The following is a 17970-nucleotide window of genomic DNA, read 5'->3' as shown; positions in this document are numbered from 1 at the left end:
TGTGCAATGCAAGGGAAATGGTTAGAATAAGTTCTAAATGTTTCTAATTGAGGTCAGAGGTCACAGAGGTTGTATGTTTGTGTGATAACTCAATAACGAACAAAAGGATTATCAAATTTGCAGGATGTCTGTAACATAAAACAGAAAAGGTATTAACTTTGTGGTAATGACCTTAAAGGTCAAAGGTCAAAGGTCATCAAATTTGCAGGATGTGTAATATAAAACAGAAAAGGTATTAACTTCGTGGTGATGACCTTAAAGGTCAAAGGTCAGAGGTCAGAAAATATTTTTGGGCTAACTGGAGGAGAATAGTATTTTTCATGGAACTTGTAGGATATCATTGTTTTGGGAAAGTGAATAAGTGTTATTTTTTAATTTGTATTATCTGATCTGCAACCATACAATCATGCAATTGCCTGCCAACCCAATCAGTCCAAATAGATTGGTCGTCTTATTCCGTCAATGCCGCTGAAAAAGTTCCAAATAAGCCTCTGCAATTTTAGCCAAGTTGAAAAAAAAGCATCATTTGCTCCCCCAATCACGCTATCACACGCTGTCCTGTAAGTCATATTCTTTCGGCCCGTTTTCTCTGCATCATCTTCAAAGTCTCAATGCCCTCTCACTCTTTTTCGGGGATAATACGCGGACAATAGCCATCCGGCTAAGCGCGGGCGTTGCGCTTATCCAGGTCTCAGTGCTCTCTCCTCCGCTTTTCTTTGCAGTTGGCTCAGTGTCGACCCACTGATAAGTAGCCTGCGGGTCACGGGGAGGACAGCCAACGCCGGGCGCAAATCCCGGCATAAAACTATAGAATATTACGGAAGCGTATAATAAAAATGAGCCCTTTCAGCGGGATGGATTAACGCCGTTTGCCTTTGTCCGGCCTGGCATCATTGTGTGACTGAGACCCACATTTCGCTAGAGAAAGCGTTTTGTCTACGGCTGACTGTTAGCTTAAAACTTGATGTTTACTCAATTACGTTCCTTACACAACCAGGGCAACATTTTGTCGCTTGTTTGAACATAACGCTGTGTTTAACTTTCTATTTGGTGATGAAATTCTCCGGAGAATATGATCTGGGAGACAAATAATACATACACACGGCTCACCTTGTACAATGATAACTGCGCGGCAAACTGCTGACGCAAACAGCAGGTAACTTTTTAGCTGAATGCTGAAGTCACCGCATCCCGGAAGGTCCCGAGGGTTGCCAGCAGCTTTGCTCGGTAGCGGCGCGTCCTCGTGGGATGCGAGATTGTTATAGTGTGGCTCTATTGTGCATCTGCAATGCAAAGTGAGGGCTACGATATCACGTTTTTATACTATTGCTAGTCGGTGTCAAATTGTCTGATAAATTATTGCTAGTACAGTGGTACCTCGACATACGATCGTAATCCGTTCCGAGACTGAGATCGTATGTCGAGCTTTTCGTAACTCGAGCGAACGTTTCCCATTGAAATGAATTGAAAACAAATTAATTTGTTCCAACCCTCTGAAAAAACACCAAAAACAGGATATTGGATTGGAAAAAAATGTTTTATTTCTTCTAATTCGACATATATTGACAAAGTAACGACTGGTTTAATAGTAATAAAATGTGTTTAATAGATGTGAAATTAGACGCAGAGGGGAGAGACAACGACACACACGGAGGCGGAGGGGGGGGGTTCGGGGGGACTTTACATATTTAAATTAACTTGGATAAATATATACAGACACACTCAAACATACGTTTAATGTAACTTTACACAAAACTTAATTCTAATTTTGTCTCAATCTTTTGTTACCTTGGTTTTCCGGGTTAGCAGTTTGCCACGCCTCCACCCTCACGTTCGCTATCGATGGACTGTTTGCTGTTGTATTGCCTTCAAAATATTCTGAAAATGATGTACATAAAAGTCCTCACAATAGGATAACGCACGACCACTTGTCAACGAGAAATAGTCTTTAAAGAACGATTGCGGGAGGTTCTTTCCTTAGAAAGAATAACAGGAAATGCAATAGCTGAGCTTCCCACGTATTGATTGTGGGTAATGAAGTTTTATTCTGAGAAAGGGTGCCATTGCCTATGGGTTTTGTGTGCACGAGTATACTTGATTACCCAGAATACCCTCTTTTTGCCCGCGCATGCGCGTTGTGCGTTTCCTGGTCGAAACTCGTCTGAATAAATCGTTCAGTCCTCGTAGATATAGTAGTTATACACGAAAGAGATGCGGCAAAAAAGACAGTTTCCTACAATGATAAACAGCCTCTCATGTCATGGCCACCTGGCTTCGTCGCATCTCGAAATTTTAATTGTATCGCGAGCGAATTATTCGATCGAAATTTTCGCCGTAACACGAGCATGTTGTATCACGAGGTACCACTGTATGTGATATTGTCAAAAATGAAGTGATCCTATTGATCTATTAATAAAGTGACAATATAATCTAATAACCCACTTAATCAAATTCCATTACCGTATTTTCCAAACTATAAGTCACACTTTTTTCTTTGGCTGGGCGTGCAACTCATACTCAAAAAAAGTGCACTTTTCTTGAATTTTACTCCCTCGTGTGGTGTACATTTTTTTCCCCAATTTTTTTGCATCATTTGCAATTGCTGTAAACCAGTTTAGATATTAGCGTGTTCATCACGAACATGCTAATGACGGCCAATTTAAAGACCTTGGTCCAAGGGGCTGCAAAATATTGTCCGGCGGCTTGCAAGTTTGAGACCCCGACTTTAAATCTTGCCCGAAAAGCCGCGCTTTAACAGGACAGCAATTACTTTTTATGAGGACAAATTGCCCGGACGCTATTAGACGAAGCATTTTCTACTTCCTGATTTGTCTTTTAAAGTCGTCCCTTAAGCGTACCGCGGCGCTCCAGCTCGACTCCAGAAGCCTCGACGTTACCATGAGAGATCATTTACCAAACACTTAACTTTATTGTTTTTGGGTTAACACCAGCGGCCGACCAAAGCAGGCGTCTGCGCTAGGCAGATAAAATGGAGGCTTTTGGAGGAGATTAGAGCGGCAGAGGGCAAGGTTGCCGGAGAACTGCTGAGGCCAAACACTGCGAGAGAAACTAATCAACAAAGGAGGGATGGAATTGAAGAAAGCTGGCAAAAAAGCGTCAACAAAAGTGCAAACCAACGAACATGTTGGTTGCACGCCAAGGGAGAAATTTCCCTTAGTGAGCCATTGAGAGGAAATAGTTGGCACCGTGATCACATAATAACAAATACTAATCACATCCTAGTTAGGCACGCTAATGGGTCTGCAAGGGAAATATGGAACAAATACTGGAAATCAAAAAAAAGAAAAAAAAGGAGAACACAGCACAAGGACAAAGAAGCGGACACCATTAGCGGTGACGAATTGCTGTGACACAATAACAGCCGAGACTAATTCAAGGGTTGTTTCATAAATAATTAGTCATCATTAATAGGGATTATTTGGATAGGAAAAGTTTTTCTGTGTTTTGGTCTCAGCTTTTGACCTACAAAATTTATTTAAAAATTACGCCTCATTATCGTAATAACCCCGCTTCTATAATCCAGTGTGGTTGATTCATGGATTTTTAAGGCTAATTGAGCTGCATGCCCTATTGCAACCGTGAAACTTATATATGTATAAACAAATATGGTTTTCTTATAAAATTAGGTGGATGTTGGACGTCTATCACGATCAATGGCAGTGAAATATTATAAATGTGCTTTGTACTCTGATAGATATGCTTAAGTGTAAATCATTTCTTAGCAACAATTGTAGTGTTCTGTTCCGTTCTATAGTTGGAAAAATATTGTTTGACATGTAACAAAAATGGGGTCCACCATAGAAAAAGGTTTCTAATCTTATCTATGACTAAATGATCTGATAAGAAGAGCAAATCTACAAGTTAGTACTAATAACTTTGCTAAGTCTCTATTTTAGTTCTCATGTGAGCTATCCATGGTCCTGAAAAGGGCGCCTTCTCCTATTGAGAGCTCAAGCATGCCTCCGAAATCAAATTTATTGGGCACAGATCAATACCGATGATAAAGTCTTCAATGGAACAACACTATTAAACCCAAACAATAAAACAACACAATGTGCTTGTTTTGACAAGCCTGCTTCAAAGTCAAGGAGCTGTATTTCCCCATTCCGGATGAAGATTGTCATACTATGGGAATTAGAAAAAATGAAATGAAATGTGATTTTAAAAAATAAACTCTCATTGCCGTTGATGATAGACGTCCAATCATTAAAGACTGTTTTAAAAGTGTTGCTTGTCAACATTCCATTTGAACTAGGATGTCAAATGTATTGTCTTGCGCTGGCAATGCTCTAGAAAATGAGTGCAAAATCAAGTTGACCCTAAAAACACGTCTCTGGAAAAACAGATGTCTGAATATTCATACTTTTGCAATCAAATATCTTCTATGCATATAACATTTCAGTATAACTATTTTTGACTAATCTTGTTTTTTTTTTTCATTGCAGTGGTTCTGCTGAATTCAAAGGAGACTCAGGCAGAGCTGGGCTGGACCTCATATCCCCCCAATGGGGTGAGTTGGCACCTTTTGTTGTCCTTTTCGACAACTATTTGTGTTTGTTGACGTGCTGATTTATCGCTGTGTTTGGTAACAGCCACCCGGTTAACATCTGGCCGGGGAAATGGCTCGAGTCATAACTTTTGCCATCCGTTCGCACCTTGTTCGTCTAACTCGCAGCGGTGGCGCAGCTGTTTGTGTGAACGCCATTGGGAAAAGGACAGCTAGATTGCTTCTTTGATTCAAGAGAGACAAGTGCAATGCACTCAGATTCTAAAAAAGTACATTTCTGCGGGGTTGCGCTACAACTTTTTGGCTACCAATGCCAAGACTGGAATGTAAAACATGTGGTTTTATTTTAAATATAATTGGCTTTCTTTTAAAATTACTACATACTGACATATGTAGTGTTACCCCATTTTTTTTGGGATCCCCATACTATTTTGACACCCGGCTGTGAGGTATTGGCTAACAATGATACTGCACCAATCCAGCAAAAAATAAATAAATAAATTAAGACTTAATTCCTGCATACCCACTTGAATTATCTGTCTTTGAGGACACATGGTGTCCATTTCATTTAAAGTGGGAGGCTTCATTCAGAAAATGAATAAATGTTTATTAGCAAGGCACTAACTGGAGTGCAACTTGGCCAGAAAACCTTTGGCTACCATTGACGGCGCTAGAGGTCCAAATGATTTAAAAGTGGAGTACATCTTTGTCGTGTCTTTTTTTTAATTAATCCAGATTGAACGCTGTTAGGTCCATTTTAAAAAAAAATAATAAAAACATGTTTTAATTAAATTATTTATCAAAGAAAGTGTCATTAATCGAATAATAGGGATTCTTTAAAGTTGTCTATTTTTCACCTAGTCGTAGACCGGTCTTTCCAAATTTCACAGTTAACGATGGGCGCCATAGTATTTTAGCTGCTACTTAAGGCCCGAGACATCAAATCCATACGCCCCTCCCAGTCAAAATGGATTGGACGGCTAGCAACGGCAACCAATGAGTTAAGTGGCCTTCACATAGATGGAGTTTGTCATCCACTCGTCCACTGTTTTTCCACTCTGCGAGTATTTTCTTGGCAGTCGGCCCGCGAGAGCCGAAACCCAACAGTTTGACGAGATTGCATCCACTTGTCGTGCGGGCTGTCAGATTGGCCGCTCAATGAAAGAAGAATCAATTGATGCATCAATTGTTCCCCTTCTGAAAAGACCATTTGTCACCATGGCAGTGCTGTTGTTTAGCACAAGACTAACAAGCCATTTTCAATGCCTGCTTTGCTGCTCAACTACGCTATGCTACAAAAGAGCGCTTTATCAATAATGAATCAATCAGAGGTTGGGTTAGACTCACACCTTGAATGTTAATTTGTCATTTTACCTAGACAAGTTGATACTTACAAGTTGGAGGAGGACATTTTGGGGATTGGGCACAAAAAGCAGAAGTCAATAAAGGGAGAAGTTGAGAGCCTGTGTTTTATTCTCTGTTTACTTCTTGCAGTTCTCTCAATGCTGGAGTCCATCAAGCGGACAGTAAATATTTGCATTTGGAACAGTTAAACTTGTCTACATAGTTTAGAAAAAAAGACAAATGAGTTTAAGTAGCTCTAAATTTTGTGCCAGAATATTTTTGGGCTTGTTATTCATAAACATGCGCATAGTGTTTTAAGGTCAATTTAGAAATTGAAACATTCACCATATGTAAGTGGTTAATAATAAATTTCATTGTTATTGTTTTTAGTGTAGTTGTAAGTGAAAATATTAGGGGGCAAATAAAAGAAAATTAAAACATGTAAAAAATATTTTTTTTAAATAATGGTTATAACTTGGAAGGAAGGTCATTGTAAAAATATATTTATTTTTTGATGCAAATTCTTCAATTAGCATTTTCTGTGCTAAGGAATTTATAATTTTCCAAATAAAAAGTTTAACTCATCACTATGTAGAATAAAATAAAACAAATGCTATACTCACGAGAAAGTAAAATATCTGGAGAATTTTCAAATACCCTTTTTCTTTTTAATTTAATAGAAAAAAGTGTCAGAGTTTTAATGGATTGAACGTCTATCAACATCCAAGGCAACAACTCAGTTAATAACCAATAATTGACCAATTTTGTCATACGCAGCTGGGTATGATGACAATTAGGCTTTTGTCGAGTCAATGATGATGACAAAGCCTATGTCCGATTATTATTATTATAACATACCTGTCAACCTCTGCCGATAACTGCCCTTATAAATGATTATGATTCCCCTTACAAACCCCCCAAAAAACTTACAAACACCGTACGACTCGTCGTACGGTGTTTGTAAGGTTTTTTTGGGGGTTTGTAAGGGGAATCATAATCATTTATAAGGGCAGTTATCGGCAGAGGTTGACAGGTATGTTATAACAACACAAAAACTCTTCCATGATTTGTTTTGAACATTTTTTATTTTATTTCCCCCTGCAGTGGGAAGAGATAAGTGGCGTAGACGAAAAATACAAGCCCATCCGGACCTACCAGGTGTGCAACGTGATGGAACCCACCCAGCAGAACAATTGGCTGCAAACAGGCTGGGTGGCCCGTCGGGGCGGCCAGCGCATCTTCGTGGAGCTCCAGTTCACCCTCCGTGACTGCAACAGCATTCCCGGCGTGGCCGGCACCTGCAAGGAGACGTTTAACCTCCTCTACGTGGAATCCGACCGGGACCTGGGTAGCGTGACCCGAGAGGACCGCTACACCAAAATCGACACCATCGCCGCCGACGAGAGCTTCACGCAAGGCGATTTGGGCGAGCGCAAGATGAAGCTGAACACTGAGGTGCGGGAGATCGGCCACCTCAACCGGAGAGGCTTCCACCTGGCTTTCCAGGACGTGGGCGCCTGCGTGGCCCTGGTGGCCGTGCGCGTGTACTACAAGCGCTGCCTGGCCACCGTCCAGAACTTGGCCATCTTCCCCGACACGGTGGCCGAGGCGGCTTTTTCCACGCTGGTGGAGGTGCGGGGCAGCTGCGTCAACAACTCGGAGGTGGACGCCGACAGCCCTCCCAGAATGCATTGCAGCGCCGAAGGAGAGTGGCTGGTCCCCATCGGCAAATGCAGTTGCAGCGCCGGCTACGAGGAGGGACACAGCAGCTGTGAAGGTAGGAAATGCGACATTTGGCGGACGGGTCGGGGTGACGTAACAATTGTCATTGATTAGAATTTAAACGGGGAGTTTAGCTGTAGAGAAAAAGTTTTGACAGGCGCTGACATTAAAAAAAGATAAGAAGTTTGGGAAATGGTAGACTTTAGATGGTAGGTATGTCTCTTTCAGATATTTTTAGACTCCAAAAATGGTGATGCACTTTCAAACGGAATGTTAAAATGTGGCTGCTGCTTAAAAGGAAATGTTTGTGGTGGTAACATATATTGGTAAGAGTGCAGATGCAGTGACTATGTTAAAAGCATGCTTAGCTTTCTATCGCATGTTAGCAAACTGCAAAAATCTGCTCTGGCAACCTGGACGCAGACACTGAACCAAACTGGTAATTGGCTCATTAGTGGAGTGTGGAATATTCGTATAAAACAAAAATCAAAAACAATAACTAGCTGACAATTGACTTTTAAAACTAGAAAATCCAGTCTTTCCCATTTACGATCTTATTTGTAAAAAAAAAAAAAAGGGCTCCTTATCAAGTATTCAAATAAATAATTGATGATTCTCGAAACACTGCACCTGAGGCTGTCCACCTTGTATTATCAAATATTTTTACCAAAATCATTCCTCAAGAAAAAATCCATACATAAACCACACTGGAATATGAGCCGGAGGGCTACGGTGTCCCACCCGTAGATGACACTATTTTATACTCGACATCAAAAATACATGAGATAGAAAACAGATATTATTATTCAAAGTCAGATTCCTGAAAAATAAGATGCGTCGGCAGGCCCCCTTTGTTTGCTTTTGACATCAGGGAGTGCCACATGGCATCCGTCACGTTCCCCCACTAGATGCGCGCATCCAAAAAAGATGCAAAAACAAACCAGGCCATTGTTGCGCACATCAGCAGGCGCGCTCCACGGAGCGCCGAGGCGCCACAATGCGTTTCAGTGGGTGAACACAGTGACTAATGTACTGTGCCCTCATTCTGTTGCAAACCACAGCTTCACTCCTGGCATTTACACGCGGCCAAAACCACACACGCTCGAATGTTCATACTCGGGCATCAGCTGTGCGGGGTCGGGTGGGCGAAGCACGCTGACGTCAAGCCGCTCAGACACTCCGTCAGAAGCGAGAAAAAGTGCAATAGAAAGTTTTCACAGCTCAGCTTGGGTTGTCGTGCAATGCATTGTGGGGGGATGTCATCACTGGGCAGAGGGTTGCATGCAAATTAAAGAATGATTCCATAGTCCGATTATGTGATGGCAGATTGGGCCTGATCGGGTCCTTTTCAGGGATAGGTTTAAAAAAAAGATCTGATTTTTACATGTGATGGGGAGATCGCTGCAGTGTTTGTCTATAACATTTGTGTCATCTACATGCGTGTAAACAAGCAAGTGTGAAGTGTCTCAATGCTGGTCAATATTATTGAACAGCCTGTGAGTAGCTACTGATAACAAGATGCGCTTTGTTGGCCAGGAGAGGATTATTAGCACCATGTAATGTAATGGCCAAGTTGGACAGCAGAGACACTGGATTCATGCAGAATTGTCAGTAGCAATAGTGGAGTAGTTATTGTTTAAAATGTATATTTTTGTGCGTGTAGTTTTTTTTATATTTGGTCCCGGGCGACCAAACGTCCACGACCAAACGTCCGGCGACCAAAAGTCCGGCGACCAAACGTCCGGTCACGGCCTGGAAGGTCTTAAAAAGTCACTGTATTCTAAGGTATCTTTAATACTACTACTACTACTACTATTTCTTACACATCCTGCTCTTCTATTTCTATTTATTATGTTTTAGGCATGTAGACATTCTATGAGTTGGGTTTTTTTTCTCTCAGGCTTGATTAATTACGTTAAATTATGGGATTATTTGTCATAAGGATGGGGGAAAAAACTCTATTATCCCTATTATTATTATTTTTTTCTGAAAAATTGCCCAATCTATTTGAATCTTTTCAATGATTAAAAACGTAACATTAGATCATTATTTATTTCACCTAAAGGCTGAGGTGGGCTATTTCTTGCCCCCGGGCCTTCAGTTTGACACGCGTGGTATATTGTGTGAAATTATGTCTGTTAAATATGACACATTTCAGCTTGGAACCAAGCTGTGCAAAAGAAGCGCACATTCTTTCTGAATTGCACGAAAGGGAAAAAAAATATTGACTCAAAGAAGGTTATCTCGCGGGCTTAAACTTTTAAAACCTTTTATCCAAAAAGGTTCCCTTAGAAAAACAGCCTTTGACTATAACCTCAAGAGAAGAAAAAAAATCAAATCCAACCTCCCCGCTCTCCATTTTGGCCTTCAGCGCCAAACGACTATCTAATTGTCGCCAACGTACGCGTTTGTTGAAAAGCTCAGGGTCATTTCTCTCCGACACTTGAAATTGAATATACGCTATAGATAACCGCCGACTATTTTGCTCCCGCTAATGAACACGGGGAGACCGGCCTCCAGTTCCAACCATTTGCATATGTGCTCGCTCAGCTTCTCCGTGGGAAATGAAAACGTAAAAGAATGAAAAATTGGAAAAAAAAGTAGAGCTTTATACGCTTTTACTGGTTGCCTTTATCGAATAAATGTGGCTTTCCACTGCACACATGTTCTTCAGTCTCATTAAGAAATGATGAAACACCAGCAGACGCTCCGGTCCAAAGGCAAAATAAATTATGTAATAATTCACCTCACTATTCTGCGCATGTGTTTCACTCGCGCTTCCTTTTTCTAATTAAGGCGGACTCGCTCTTTGCTATGTAATTACTGCGCGTGTGCCTTTAGCGTATTCTCTTATCTTAGTGTTGTTTGCTGTTCAACAAGGCGCCTGGTGGCGGCTCGGCCCACCCCGCAGTTCCTTCCTGTCGTCTCCCCTTGACTTTTTTCCCACTTTTCATCATCTCTTCTCTGACCTATTTACCCCCCACGCACTCTCGAGCATGCAGAAACTGGCTTAATTTTTATTCAAAGAGTATAAAATGCTCTTCAGGACTGTTTGCAGGGGGTTGGGTGGCTCTCGAATCATGTTTTCATCAGCGCGCTTGTACTTGTGGAGTTGTAGTTCATCAAAAAGAAGGCACTCGGGTCTTTTGAGAGGGTTTTACTAGCAGTTTTAAACCATTTATGCTTTAATTTTTTTTCTCAAATGGTTTTATTACATTTCCATATGGCAGCGGTCTCAAATTTGCAGCCCGCGGGCCAATTGTGGTCTTCCTGATTGACATCTAATCGTAGTATTAGTGTTACCTGCAAATATTATTTTGTGATGTGTAATAAAATAATACAGAAATCATTTGAAATAAAAAGAATTAATGTATAGTACCGTTTTGGAAGAAATTCAGATTAAAAAATGCACGTTAAAGCAATATAGCTGTTGAAATTTTCCTCCAATTCTATTTATTCATCTTAAATCATGATTTTTATTTTATAAACTTTTGACTGCCTATTCTTAAACTGTAGCGTTAGTGTAACATTATATTAGGTTATGCTATATGGTATGCTATGTTACGCTATATGGTATGCTATGTTACTTAAGGCTTTAATTCTAATGGTTTCCTGGTAAAAATGTTCCAATTTTGAACCTAGTTCCCCATCCATTTTCTTTGAATTCCAGGTCCTCACTAATTCTCTTAAATCAATGAGTAATCCCTTCCTTAATTCAAAATGCTGATGACTTCCCACATTTGTCACCATTTCGCCATAGAGCCAATCTCCTTGGCCATGTGCCCGTTTTGCCCATCTGGTACCCCCGCTCCCCCCAACCCATCCTTTCCCCATCCATCTCGTCCCTAGCAGCGTCCCCCCCGACTTCTGTTAGTCATCTCTTCCACCTGCCTTCACTTTAAATAATTCATTGTCTCCTGAGGGTGAGTGAACATGCTCTTTTGGGAAGGGCATCTGATATATTTATTTGGCTGGCCTGCCGAGCAACATGTGGTAAGATGTAAATAGACTTAGTGGTAGTCGATGAGTTAATTTCTGGATTTAAACCGTTTGTTAGGCATTCGTTGAACTCACTGGCTGCCATTGAACAAATACATTTAAAAATTGTCAATTTGACCCTTCCAGTAAAAATAGATTGGACGTCTAGCACCGTCAATCGCACTGAAATCTGAACATTGGCCGCCAATCCTCCCAGTTTAGATAAATTTATTTTCTACTTTTGTCAATAGCAGGGAACTATTTGATAGAAAACATTATTTTATTTACTTGGAACATTTTAAACATGTATTTTTTTTTAACTAATATTAAATAAAATCATTTTTTTCTATTTAGGAAAAACATGAAAAATAACTGCAAATATTTGCTGTATTTAACATTTTTAATTTCTTTTCACTCAAAACAATAATGTGATTTTACTCATACTCTTACATGCAACCTAGGCACCAGTAAATCCATTTCTACCCTGACTAACCTTTATTGGCAAACTCCTAACAGAATTAATATTAAATAATGTTAAACAAATGTGGCTCCAATAATCTGCATCCCCAGAATATACCTACAAAAATGCATTATGATCTGTTCTCTACCAATAACCAAAAAGTAGCTCAATATTAATAGCCAAACTCCAACAACAACAACAACAACAATTGTTAGCTTGTAATTGTAATTCAAATCTGATCGCATTTTGCTTCTACTATACCTAACGTTCCAATATGTATGACCCAAAATATGGAGGCGACGTACCCAAAATAGTCGCAATACAACATAAAAACTTAAAGAACAGTTGGCGAATTGTTTTGCTAGTTTGTGTGTTAAAATACGAGCGTGCCTGTGTCGTTAATGTAAAAAACAGTTTGTTTTTAGAGCAGACCTGGCGCGGGTATCACTGTCATTGCCAGCCAATGAGTTAAGAGTGAACTGTCAGAGAATTCTGGCGCTTGTGCTGTTTGTTAGTCGCTTTGCAAGGGAGCCCAATGCATAAAATATGAATTGTAAAAGCGGCGGAGCCATTCAAATGCATACACAGTGGAAAGAGGAGGAGGATGCTTGCACAAAACGTGAAAAGCAGGTGAACAATGCCTGAGCGGAACTGAATCCAAGTCAGGTGAGAAGAGAGGAAAGTAGAAGCTCGGTGGCTCTTGAAACAGAAAGTTTAAAGAAAGGTTGATGTGAATAAGAGGATTTCCAAGGCCGTGCTAATGTTGCGGAACAAAGATCTATAGTACGGAACAAAGTGGGGGAAGAGGAGAGATAAGAGAACTTGTCGCAAGCAGTGAGACGGCGCTTCAAGCACAGCAAAAGCCAGCACATTAGAGGCACCCGCCCTTCCCACTTTGAAACCTCCATGCCAGATTCATGCATTAAACACGACGACATGAATGCATTCAGGAACAGGTTGGCGCTCTGGCTTTAATCACGTTTTATTCTCGCGTGATATGACATCCTCATTTCTTTTGGCCGCCACATGAAATTATCACAGAAAAGGAAATGGAGGTTTAGGGAGAATAATACAATAGCATGAATAACTTAATTTGAAATATTTTTATTCTTTTTTTTTAACTCACCGGCTGCCCATAACGATGGAAAGCCATATCGTTTAAAAACGCTTAATGTATCTTTTTTTTGATGATGAAAGGACTAAAATGTAGGACTATTCTTTGAAATGATTCCTTTCTTGATTTTTATATATTTATGATATTACTGAGGTGTCAGTCGGTGGTGACCCAAATCATGTGAGTATTTCTAGGTCAGTGAAAAAGCAATTCCTTTAGTTAAGGATTACTAACCCACACCCAGACTTTATTCGCCACATCTAAAGAATTGAATGGGTTCAAAAATTATCCATTTTGGGTGAGAGGCCAGTGTGTAGCAATTGCCCTGCTGTCCCACAATCACTTCTTGCCCCCCCCCCCCTCCCCATTCAACCTTCACTAATAACTTTCCATCTGTTCAAAATTGATGTGGGATCTGTGTATAGAGCTATCTGCCCCCACTTAACCTTGGTGAAATGTACTTCTTGAGGTAGAACAGTAGAGAAAATGAAAAGATGGCGACCGGACGTGGCGATACAAACACAGTTATTAGAAAAGATGTCCTTGCGCGGAAAATTACTTTTTTAATTATAGCCCTGGGCATTGGTGACGATCGGCGTCCAAATCAGTTCATCTGTGATCTCAGTGCTCATTTGATACCAAGTGCTAAATTTGTTACTAAAATATGTATTTACATTTGTGATTTGAGTGGAGTTTTTCCAGAATATGAATCGCACCGGTCTGTGACTCACAACAGCCCAAAAATGTGCAATGAAAAGGAAAAACATGTCACATTGGAGTATTAATTTACATTAATTTATTTTGCAAGAGACCAAGAACAAACATTATACATTATAGCATTAACAATAGAACGTCACATCGAGGCTAAATATGCATGTAAAATCTTATCTATATATTCTTTAAACTTACCGTATTTTCACGACTATAAGGCGCACTTAAAAGTCTTCAGGGCCTTCAAGGCCTTCTCTGCTGACCTAAGAAATCTGAATCATATATTATATTTTGTCCATCAATACTTGATGTTGCTTTAACCAATCAGATTGCGAGTTGGCAACACCACAATGCATTGTCGCAGGCGTAGGGATACGTCATCGCTTTCACCAACTATGATTGGCTAGTGATTAGCCAGAGCTGTATCTTTAGCGAGCTGTACAAGCAAATGTATTGTTGTGTTGATTTAAAGCCATTTTCAAGACGGACTATGGCAGAAATACGACAGGACAGGCTCGACTTTCAGCATTAGCTTCGATGGCAATAGAAAAGAAGGAAAAAGGAAAGGAGGATGGATATTGTGTACAGTTAAAAATGATTTTTGGTGAGTAAAATATGGCTATATCCCTAAATAATATTTCTATTGTAGGCCCGGTTCTGATATTTGAAAAGCTCCAGTGTTTGTATTTAATCACTAAATGCTGCTAGAAAGTGGATTTTACCAAATTTTAGTGCAATTTTTCGCCATTGATATCCATCGCTGTCTTTTCCCGGGAAAATCACCCCCGGCCCGGTTCTAATATCTGAAAAGCTCCAGTATTTGTATTTAATCATTAAATGCTGCTGGGAAGTGGATTTTACCCATTGAAGGCGCTACGAGAAAATGCACGGACCGCCACTGAGTTTTAGGGACCCAAGAACGTCATCGGAGCAACACTACAACGGGCTATGATGTCGTTCTGGCGTGCGCGTGCCGGCTGTTGTCTTCACATTCACAGCTTGGCCTCGTCTCGCTTGGCTTTTCCGCTTCTGCCTCCGTCATTACGTGATCATTCGTCGCACCTGCCCTCTGGCACGTTGGCGCCAAAGCACGTTTAGTCACCATGACACATATATGTAAACTTTGTCCACGCAATTTTGTAGAATAGCGCATTTGCATTCATCCATTTCACACGTTTCGCATTGGTATGCATGGCTCCGAATCAACAGTACAGTACGCGTGGTTAAAGCAGGCCTCGTGCGAATTACTTTGTCATTACTCACCCATCTGTTTCCGTCACCTGGGCTCAGTCATGCACATTCTTTGTTGTGATGTGCAATTATGCAGAGTTCCTCCGATTGATGAAATATCCCATAATCCTTTTGGACGGACAGGCTTATTAGTACCTTCAACACTGACGCGGAACGGAGTAAAACGTTGCAAGAACACGCATTCGGGATCAGGAATTTATGGTAAACCGTTCTCAAAGAGGGTTTTTTTGCACGTTTTGGGATGACACTTGATCTTTTTATGTCAGCAGTTTTTGTTTGTTTTTTTTGCTTTCATTTTTAGCTGTTTCTCACTTGTGAATACATGCGCAGGCACAAAGTGGGCACAGTGGGAAGTGGTTGGTATCCCGGGGTGTGCGTTGTGGGTGACATTTTCACTGCACTCAGATATTTTTCCTACTGATATTAACCCCATGATGCCTGAATTTACATTCAACAAGGATACGTCAATATGCATCATAAGAGGCTCAGAAATATGAATATTAGCCGTTTTCTCATTAAAAAAGCAAGGAAAAGCGTAAAGATAAAATGAAATATTGATTGCTATTTTTCTTTGTATATATTTTCTATATAGCTAAAAGAAATTGGAATTCATAGATTTAAAAAAATGCCCTTTCATTTTTCTTTTTCGTTAAAAATCTAATTTGTGAATATAGTGAAAAAAGTGTATATTTAATGAAAGGATAACACAAGTATTTCTACTTCCTTTTTTATTTAAAAACATTGTAATAATACAATATATCCCGTTTTTCCATTTTATTTGGATGCGTCAAACTATTACATAAAAAACTTTTAAAGAAATTTAAGAGTAATATATATATATAATTTCGTATTTTTGGATCTTTTGTACAACATGCTAAAACATTAAAAGGTAGCTCACTGATTCATTATTGATTATGCTCACTGTCGACTTTATTTGCTCATCCCAAAAAGTTAAATATGTAACATTTATTATGAAACTATACAAGTGATGTTCATTTAATTGCTTAAGGTATTGATTTTGTGTGTGTGTGCGTGCGTGTGTGTGTCTTTGCACGAATAAGCCACACGACAACCCTGCCAGATCAATGGCGGCGTTTGTTTGGAGTTCGCGTGCCCCTCCGACTGTGATGGATGACGTATTTATGAAGCCCCTGTCCGTGATTAAGGAGTGCAAGTATCATCCAGTTAGACAGCGAGAAGGACTGCTGGATTATATTGAGGACGGACAAAAGACGGGAGTATGAAGGGGAATGATGGATGACTCTGGGGAGGGAAGACGGGAAGGAAGTCGGGGGGGAGTGAGAGGAAGGTCAGAGTCGGCTGGAAGCCGCATCAACACGCCTGAGCACCCGCACGTTGTTTGTCAATAATTGACAAACGTTAAATATAAAAAGGCACGACGTGTAGGGCCCCAATCGTCGGGAACTATTTTGATAGGTGGTTAATAGGCTTTTTCATTGGATTTGTTTAAACTAAACTAAAAGGACCCAAATGCTCTGTTTTGTGGCTTCTTAACTGTTAATAGTTGTTAGTCTTTTTGTGATTATCAAACTAGCATATTCCTGTGTGTATGTGTATAAATATATACATCAAGGGTGTCAGACTCGGGGTTGGTTCGCGGGCCGCTTTAACGTCAACTTGATTTCACGTGGGCCGGACCATTTTAGATATAATATTTAAATAAATGGATTAAAAGAACTGGATTAAAAGCCGTGAATATTCAGTTTTTTATAGATCTAAAACAATGTTTATTTTAGCTTTTTTTAAATATATTTTTAGATTTTCCAAAATTATTTTTGAACTAAAAACACAGAAAAAAATGATTAAAAATTACAATTATTAATTTAAAACGGAGAAAATCAGGAAATTTAATATACATCCATACTATACATTTTAATTTGATCCTAAAACAGAAAGTCGACACTCATAATTTACTTTCCCGGGCCACACAGAATGATACGGCGGGCCAGATTTGGCCCCCGGGCCACCACTTTGACACATGTGATATACATGATTTATATATGACCTGGAAAAAAAGCATAGTTTTCTTTATTTTACATTTAGTTATTTTTCGTCATTTAAAATTGATTAACTGAGTAATATTTTCATGATTTCCCCAAAAATATTTAATATAAATATCAACTCATTACCTACCATTGACAATGACTGCCGTCCCATTTATTTAAACTTTGCAGGCTGACCCTGAACTGGCATTGACATCCAATCCGTGGCATATGAACATTGCATCGCATTCGCCCTCTCCCTGTCCAAGTGGATTGGGCGTCTAGCACCGTCAATGGCAGCCAATGATCTTCGAAAAGCCATTGTGGCAACCTTAATGATGAATCAGCTCGTTTTTTTTATTGACCATTGAAGTCACACACCTTCGCCTTTCCCATTCGGGTACTTGCAAAATCACACAGAAGCTGGGATTTTATGAGTCAGCCACCTGCGCTATGTCATTATTCTCATTTAGCGCTTGCATAAATCTTGTCCGAGTTTATGTGGCAGCGATAGTAAAGCAGACGGTGCTAGATCGGCAGGGAACTATTGGACGGACGGCAAGACGCGGGTGCAATACTGCAACAACTGCAAGATGAAAAAGGACATGTTTAATAGTCTGGCGATAAGAAGGGGGACTATTTTGCATGACAATACAGCAAGGAAGCAAACTGATGCTTGAGATAAGACGCCGCTTATCGGTTGGCTTGCAGAGCTAAAGATTTGTCTTGAGAGTGATAGACGTCCAATTCATGTTGAATTTATGAGGTAGTAGTCAAATCTGTTTTGTGTTTGAATGATGTCGCTCAGGAATAATAACCATGTATTCGGTTTCAAAGTATCGGCAATCGCCAACTCTAG

At 40.1% G+C, this 17970-nt stretch overlaps 1 protein-coding gene across 3 annotated transcripts in view; it reads left to right on the top strand.

Annotated features, from left to right (window-relative positions):
- Window positions 1-17970, top strand: part of epha10 (EPH receptor A10) — a 119456-nt gene that overhangs the window by 23184 nt on the left and 78302 nt on the right. For 2 of the 3 annotated variants that reach the window (XM_077590167.1, XM_077590169.1), the window contains exons 2-3: window positions 4467-4531; window positions 6977-7649. In XM_077590167.1, coding sequence (XP_077446293.1) covers window positions 4467-4531; window positions 6977-7649 — 738 coding nt within the window. Of the gene's footprint in view, window positions 1-4466; window positions 4532-6976; window positions 7650-16169; window positions 16361-17970 lie in introns of those variants that run through there. The other variant, XM_077590168.1, reaches the window with a different exon arrangement.

Source organism: Stigmatopora argus, chromosome 21 (assembly GCF_051989625.1).
Source record: "Stigmatopora argus isolate UIUO_Sarg chromosome 21, RoL_Sarg_1.0, whole genome shotgun sequence".
In the NCBI taxonomy this organism is placed as follows: Eukaryota; Metazoa; Chordata; class Actinopteri; order Syngnathiformes; family Syngnathidae; genus Stigmatopora; species Stigmatopora argus.
This window is presented reverse-complemented; position numbering and strand designations above follow the sequence as displayed.